This window comes from Bidens hawaiensis, unplaced genomic scaffold (genome assembly GCF_021521415.1).
Source record: "Bidens hawaiensis isolate Kalapana, Puna unplaced genomic scaffold, B.hawaiensis_p1.1 tig00020420_1, whole genome shotgun sequence".
In the NCBI taxonomy this organism is placed as follows: domain Eukaryota; kingdom Viridiplantae; phylum Streptophyta; class Magnoliopsida; order Asterales; family Asteraceae; genus Bidens; species Bidens hawaiensis.
Genome location: NW_027493111.1, coordinates 294595 through 303256, shown reverse-complemented (window position 1 = coordinate 303256; position 8662 = coordinate 294595). Strand labels below are relative to the sequence as shown.

Sequence of the window (8662 nt, the reverse complement as noted above, 5' to 3'; positions counted from 1 at the left end):
GTGCATAATGTTGTCATTTAGGTTGTCTCACCTTATAAAGTCGTTGCTAGTTTGTCTTCTGACTTTTTGGTTTTTACCCCGTAGCCTTTTATATAATTATAAAAAAATTGTTCATTAACTTTGTAAATTACATTTTTATATAATTTTCTAGATATTATTCGTTTAAAGTTAGTTGTGCATAATGTGTTTGGGGTTTGTCTCTTTGGTAAAGTCCTTGCTATGTAGTCTTTTCCTCTATTAACTTTTAGAAAGCAGTATCAAGAAATATATTTTCTTTGGAGAATGAGCAAACTTGAAAGGAAAACAAAACACAACTAAACCTAAGTATCTTGATCAACTTGAAGTGCGTAAATGTACAGTCGTGATTTATAATATTGTGGTCAGTTGGTCACGACTATGAAGGATTGGCAAAAGCATTAATCGGTAATACAACGGTGTTAACATCTTATATATCCCCTGAGCTCACGCTGGTTTGATGTAATAAAAACACATTGTTCTAAAAAGAAATAAAAATAATTTGTTGCCTTTGTGTAACATGTGTATATTAGGTGATATTCAATCCTATTATTTGAACCATAAACATAAACATTTCTTTTTCCATATTTAACAAAGTAATCCATTAAAATCCATTCATTTTACTAATAAGTATTGTTACAAAATACAAATAATACCAAACACGGTTTACAATCAGGTATGAGAACAAGAAAACTAAAACCCGACCATAACATACTCTAATCCCAAAGCTAAACCCGTCCTACATTTCACATCCACATAGGCGGAGGCTCATTCAAATCTATACCCAGCCCGCGCCTCGCCGTCGAAAACTCCCCGGACACACCATTATCCGCCGCCACGGCACTAGTACGAAGAAACTGTGCAGGCGGCGGCGCCACCCATTGTATATACTGACCGGATGAGAACGTGTTAAGCCCTAGAGCCACCGACGACGGTAATGACGGTGGCGGGAAGTTTGTCTTGGCTTTAGGACCACGAAGAGAACGTGCAGCGCAGTCGTAGGCCATGGCGGCTTCCTCGGACGTGTCGAATGTGCCTAACCAGACACGGGTTTTTTTCCATGGGTCGCGGATCTCCGCCGCGTAACGACCCCACGGTCGCTTTCGTACGCCTCTGTAGTGGCATTCTGAAGGAGATGACATGAATGAGTTTTATTTTAGAGAGTGAAAGTGGTGGAGAGAGAGAGTGGTGAAATGAAACATGGATGTGTGTCTGTGGGTCAAATAAAAGAAGCCGATTCCCTGATTGGTTTCAGCTTTTTTCATTGGTTTGCCGAGCAGTTCGTGTTAATGAGATCATTATTTGTGTCATAATGTCACACATTTATGCATGATAAAGTTATGTTTTTTAGAAAGAGAGTGTAGTCATAGCTTTCTATCCCTAAGCATTATGCGTCACGTTGTGCACAGTCACTTGTACACTTTTTTTTTTTTTTTAATTTTTGATAAAAGTGAACAAATAATAATAATAATATTTTATTAAATAAATATTACATTCAAATAAAAACAAAAACAAAACTACTCGTCTCAATTGTCACCCTCGTCGTCGTCGTCATCTTCACCCTTCTCGTCGTCATCGTCTTCACCATCGTCGTCGTCATCTTAATCATCGTATTCATCGTTGCCCTCGTTTTGGTTTTCATTTTCACCAGGAAAACGCTGATTCATCAAAAGATGTTGTACCAAATCTCCATAAATGTGTTATGTATTTATCTTGACGCACGAAATACACGTTTTCAATTCTGTGCTTCATACTTGCTGGAGTTCGTGGTGGATCCGAGTCCGGTATGAAAGTTGAACATATTGCTCTTCCCTCGTCTTCGATAATCATGTTATGCGTTATGATACACGCATACATAGCACTTTTCATTCTTTCTAAAGACCATAAGTGACAAGGATTTTTAACAAAATGCCCGCATTGTTGAAGAACCCCAAAACACCTCTTGATATCTTTTCTCGTAGACTCTTGTACTTTCTTTAAATACTGTCATTTTTCATCAACGGGTCTCTGAATGTTTTCACGATAATCGCATACTCTGGATATATTCCATCACCCAGATAGTACCCATGATGATAGAAGTTATCGTTAGCCCAAAACGAAGTGACGGGAACGATCCCAGATATGTAACTCTCCAACACAAGCGACTATTCTAAGACGATTACGTCATTGTTGGAACCGGGAATACCAAAGAATGTCGACCAAATCCAAAGGTCGTATGAAGCAATCACTTGAAGGCTGGCCGTTGGTCCCTTTTGGTCATCTCGTGTGTATTGACCGCGCCATGCAGTTGGACAATTAGCTCATTCTCAATGCATACAATCTACACTCCATCTCATGTCGGGTAAACCATGCACCCTTGCATGTGCCTCGTAAAGACGTTGTAGATCGTTCCAGTTGGGCTCTCTCAGATAATGTGGTCCATATAGTTTTAATATTCCTATATTTTTACACAACTTATAACATAATTAATTAAAGTAAACAAGTGATATAATTATTTAAAAAAATGAAATGTGCCGTAACAATACTCCAAGGTGTCCCGAGTTGTCTTATCGGCCATCTTTAAATACTCGTCGATGATGTCGGCCATGTTTCTGTAGGCGTGCACACGCATGGCTGACGTAACCTTCTGAATAGCCGTGAATCCTAGCATCCATCGACCGTCCGGTTTTGCTTAAAGTAGTCAAGCTCACGCTACAAATCATTGGTGATCCATAAATAAATTTTTTAGACATCCGAAAGTGACGCCTAAAAGTCTTCAGGTTCTTGTATCTCGGCAAATCGTTGAAGTAATCCGCCATCAACCGGTTGTTGGCTTCGATACGGTCTTGTTCGATATATGCTCTTTTTGAAACAGGGGGGTGGAGGAGAGCTAATAGAATTCATATAAATTGTCACGAGCACAATCGCACTCGTAGCCGCCTCTTCCTCCGCTTCGTCTTCGGCTTGTCGTTCGGGCCCGAAAAATTGATTATTATATAGAAGTAGGAGAATCTGTTTAGGGTTTATAGCGAATTTGGTGTGAGGAAATATAGAGTAGAAAGAAAGATTTATAAATTAGGTGAGTTTTGATTAGGGATGAAGTTGATTTATATATAATACAATTTTTTTACAACGGATATATGACCGTTACATGGAACAAAGTTTTTTTTTAATTTCGTGCCATTCTTACGTTGTACACAAAACGCTAAACCAAATTAAACACCCCAACACTCCTGGGGGGCGGTGTGCCCCCTGCGTTATGGGCCAAACGTCGGTTTACCGCCACCACTATGGGTGGTCTAGTTAATAATATAATAGTATGAAACTCGCGCAATGTTGCGGCGGTGTTAACAATTTGTAATGCAGTACCCGTTCATGTTAATTTATTATTCCTCTAGTGATGTATTTTAACAGGAGGAAATTACCTACTCTTATACATGTTCCATTACGTGTTTTCCAAACTTTTGATAGTTTTATACACATCTCGAAAATGATGATATGATATTTAATATACATTAAAAAAATATGCCTTAAAATTATTTTAGTTTGAAAAGAAATAAATATTCAAGTTTAAATTTACAAACAGACATAAATGGTAACAACATAAATAATTTATAGTGTCTACAAAACATAAAAAGAGTATTAAATATTAAAAATGAAATCCATAACAATTAAATTTAGGAAAGTATTAAGCAGAGCTTGTGAAAATTAATCATACGTAATGCAATAAAAATCAACCATTTATGCAATTGAAACTGAGAAATTCCTTTCAAAAACTTCAAAGCAACCCGATGGGATTTTTTTATTAGTAAACTCAGTATAATAAGAAAACATTTATTTTTAGCCTAAGCTAAATTATTAAGTTTAAAGAAAAGTAAAGTGAGTGGCTTTTAAACTTTGGTAACACAATTACGATATCCGTAATATATATAAACGAAGATATAAAAATCCTACGTGTCGCGATGTGATCGCCCCCCTTTTTTTTGGAGTCATCAGATTTGTTTGATTTTTAAATTGAGGTTTCTCATGCATTTGACCCGAATTCATGGGTATGGGTCTTACCAAACCCAGATATTCCTTAAACGGGTTATAGCATCTCATTAAATTAAAAATTATTCTCACCAAATTATTGATGTAAAAATCCTATAAAATAGGTTATAATAAAAATTAATATCTTATTTATTTTAAAAAAGATATATATATATATATATTATTTAAATTAAAAACTAATTTGATAGTAAAAAAAATAAACGGGGTCTTGGGTCTCATCAAACCATAAGTATATTATTAACTTTCATAAATATTATTTATAATTAAAAAACCAATTTTATAGTAAAAAAATAAACAGGTCTTAGGTCACATCAAAACCATATAGCTTTTAAACCGGGTTATAACATCTCATTTATTTGTGAAATAATTTATTATCAAGCCATAAGTATATAATTAACTTTCATACAACAAAAAAATATAAATTCAAAAAATAAATAAATATTAGAACAGACAATATATAACAACCCCCGTAATCCGGGGAATAAAAACTAGTATAACTATAATTACACACAAATATTTTATAATTTGAATGAGAATTTATAGGGTTGGTGGAGGAGAAGATTGTTGATAACTATCATATATGCATCAAAACACTTGTATATTGATGCATTATTAGACTTGTACATTATAACTCGTAACTCGTTATTCAATAAAGTTTACACCGAAATGTTGACAAAAAAAGCACACTGCAACGTGTATTTGGAATTTGTTAAAAATATTTCTTTTTAAGATATGAGAAGAAAATATAAAGAAAATAAAGTTGTTATGGGTGTAGTCAAATATGAGGGGGCAAAGTTATTAGTTTAATTAAAATTTTCAAAACTTGAGTAAAGATTAGGGACCAAAATTGTAACTATAATTTTTAACCGTCAATGTGTTTGTCTAAAGACTACTATGCCCTCTTAACTACTTTAAGACATACATCATGAGTTGTAATTTATGAAATACAAGTTGTACATCTTAAATTTTAAGAGATCCTTGTCATTTGCTTTATATAGTATAGATTAATATTAAAAGTAGATTTGCGTATAATAATTACTATATACATATAAGACTATGCTATGCGTTGTGGTAAAGTTAACGGGGGCGTGAACGGGGCTTTTTTGTCACGTCACACGCGAACACCACGACACGGTTAGGTTATTGAGGGCTCTATTGGCTACACTTCAGCCCACTCATGGGCGCTAATGAGCAAATTGGAAGGGAATGTTTGAGAAAGTGGCTCACGACCAGGAGCTTTATCTGCAACAGGGACAAGTGAGCGAGCAGGGGATTTATTCAAGGTCTAGTCAGCGTCCAGTTTACACAATGTGATGAAATATTAGAGGATGAATCTATGATCAATGAGGCCCCACAACGGATAGTCTAATAACTGTGTGTAAAAACAATAATATATATGTTCTATACAAATGTTATTATTATAAATATATAAAATTGAAAATAAATATATATGGTTTAAGGTTACTTTTTCTAGATTGATCATCAATGTAGAGCCAGATGATCGTGTAGAGGTATATGTTTCTTGGAAGGGGTCTCATATTCAAACATGAACAATGATGTATATTATTGGTGTATGGATAGGAGTAAATTTGTCTTGTTAATGTAAATCTATTATACATAAATCTATTTTTAATATTAATCTATAATATATATAAAGCAAAGAATGATGTATATTATAATTATACGTAAATCTATTTTTAATATTAATCTATACTATATATAAAGCAAATGGATTCCATTACATCATTATATATAGTAATTATTATATATAAAACATCTTACTAATTTTCAATTGGATTCCATTATATTCCAATTTCAATAAGGATTCCAATTCCTTTTACACACAATCACACACGCATATACGAAGTGATCGTTTGGTTCACGGAATATTTTTAAAAGGAATTGGAATCCTTATTGGAATTGGAATGCAATGGAATCTAATTGAAAATTAGTAAGATGTTTGGTTGTTAGATTTATAGATGGAATTGGAATATAAACAAACTCAAATGACAAAATTTCTTGTAACATTCTATTTTTGGTAATAATAAATAAAAGAATTTCGTTTACTTAATAATTTTTTATTATTTAGTTAAGTTAAATAAAAATAATAGAGTGTGAGCTTGGACAATAAAAGATGGAATAAGGGCTGGTGATGGGCCTTAGATCCATGGGCTTAAGGGTATATAAACACCCTTAAACCTTCCTAAAACCCTCATTTCATTCATCCAGCCTTCTCCACACACTCAAAAACACACACAAACAATCTCATCATTTCGGACCTAGATCCGAGCTGAAGAAAGGTTGGCTTTCGTGTTCGATGCATCATCAAACAACAAGAAATACATTTAAGATCTCGTGTTAGTCTATATTCGAACCAAACTGAAACCTTAAAAGGTACGTTTTAGATGTAAATGTTAAGTTTTTGGGGTCGGTTTGCCCTAAGATTTGATATTAAGGAAAATCGGGCCTTATTACGTAAGAAAAATGTAAAGTTGAACGTAAACAAGATGTTTGGAATTAAACGGAACAAATCAGTGACGTTTGGACCGTGTTAGAGTGAGGAAATGAAGTTATTGTGGCCCGAAACTCATTCTATCGTTAAAACAGGCATGCCGGGATGTGAGGAAGTGATTAGAATGGAAATACACGAAAAATCATGTTTGAAACGAGTTCTGGAGAAACTCGATTCATTTGGAAAACGAATCGAATCGAATCTCGATTCGATTGGTTTGAAACTCGATTCAATTTATTTGAAAAATCGATTCGATTGGTTTGAAACTCGATTCGATTCGTTTAAAAACTTGATTTGATTGGTTTGAAACACGATTCGATTGGTTTGAAAACTCGATTCGATTGGTTTGAAAAATCGATTTGATTGGATTGAAAACTCGATTCGATTTGTTTGAAAACTCGATTCGGTTGGTTTTCAAAATAAACAACCCATTAATTTTTTCAAAATAAACAACACATTAATTCTTTCAAAATAAACAACCCAAGTAATGAGAGATGCGCTAGAGTGGTGGTGGCATACCAGCGGTGGACGGGGAACAGAGGGCTCGATTGACAATGGCTGGGCTTGACTGGTGGTGACTGATCGGTGACTGACGAGTGACGAGGTGGTGACCAGAGGACGAAAGTGGTCAGAGCCACTAGCCGTAGGAGGTAAGGAAAAAAAATGAGAGATGTGTGAGTATTGAGTTTGAGATCTTCAATTGAGTGGCGGCTGGTTTAGGTCTTAGGAAGCTGGTAGCATATTAGATCCATTATTAGTTTATATATTAAAAGCAAAAAATATTAAATTTAATATTTCGGATAGTTCGGATATCCGAACTATCCAAAATATCCAAAAATTGCTATCCAAATCCGAATTTTCGGATACTCGAAATTTCAGATAATTCGGATACGGATTCGGATACTTTTGAACACCCTTGCTAACAAGGGCGCTGCCCCCAAACCGTTGTTCGTTAGGGGTTTCGCTTACTTAGAATATGATTTTGTTAGTGGTGGTTATTTAATACTTTGGATTATTACGCAGTTAGCCGTGCACAACTAAAAAGAGATGTTACGGTTAAATTAGAGAGAAACATTACTCATGTGAGTGTCTAGCCCTGTTTCCTTGTTATGTTTTGAGGTTGTATGCATACTCGATATGATTAGTTAATACACTTGCCGTAAGTGATAAGTGTATATTAAATGAATGTTTTATGAATGATATAGAAAAAGTTAAGAGTATGTATGAAAGTGTGTGTGTGTGTATTATATATATAAAGAAATGTATGTATGGTTGTGTGGTTACGAGGGTGGCAATACTAATAATATATGTGAAAGGATGGTGACAAACCCTAATAATATCTGTGAAAGGAGGGTGGCATACCCTAACAATATATCTAAAAGAAGGGTGACAGACCCTAATAATATCTGGGAGGTTATAGGATGAAAGACTCTTTAAAACGTACAAGTATGTATGTAAAAGTAAGATTAAATACGAAAGTATGAAAGTAAGTATGAATGTATGTACTGTGTATGTACTAAAGAAAGTAAAGTAGGTTAACTATGTAGTATGTGAATGTAATGTATGTTGCTTAATTAACTAAAACTCACTCAACGTAGCTGACTTTTAGTACGCACGCCAGTAAATAGGTTAAAGGAGCTGACTTGAGGATGACGCATGGTATGGACTGGGCGGTTGGAATCTAGAGAAGGAATACATAATGTTTTAAGTTAAGACAAATTGAATGTTTTATTCAAGAATGTTCTGTTTTGTAACTTATGGTTGAAGCTTTAATATTTCTATGAAAATTTTATTTTACTGTGGTACTTTGAATTGTTTTTATGAGTAATCCAACACTAAAAAATGGCACCTGGATTGGGGCCTTACAACTAATTTATATTGGATTACTTGGTTCAAGAAATGGATTATTTTTAGTTGAATTAGAAGATGGAATATGAACAAAAGGTTGGGATGTGGGTATTTTGGAAACCCTTGCACGTTTTATTGAAAAATCTAGAATTCCATCACATGTATTAAGTAATGTTAAATTCCTTTTGTTGATGGAATCTGGACGATTATATTCCGATTCCAATTCCAACCAAACAAGATTTTGAGTGAAAGTTTTAC

At 34.3% G+C, this 8662-nt stretch overlaps 1 protein-coding gene across 1 annotated transcript; it reads right to left on the bottom strand.

The window, feature by feature from the left end:
- Positions 1 to 629: 629 nt before the first annotated feature.
- On the bottom strand, positions 630 to 1237 carry LOC143560668 (ethylene-responsive transcription factor 12-like). Its single transcript, XM_077048923.1, has one exon. The coding sequence runs from the start codon at positions 1155 to 1157 to the stop codon at positions 762 to 764; it is 396 nt and encodes a 131-aa protein (XP_076905038.1). The 5' UTR covers positions 1158 to 1237; the 3' UTR covers positions 630 to 761.
- Positions 1238 to 8662: the final 7425 nt, after the last annotated feature.

Excerpts from the sequence above, each read along its gene's own strand:
- LOC143560668 (XM_077048923.1), bottom strand. The coding sequence starts at position 1,157 with ATGTCATCTCCTTCAGAATGCCACTACAGAGGCGTACGAAAGCGACCG.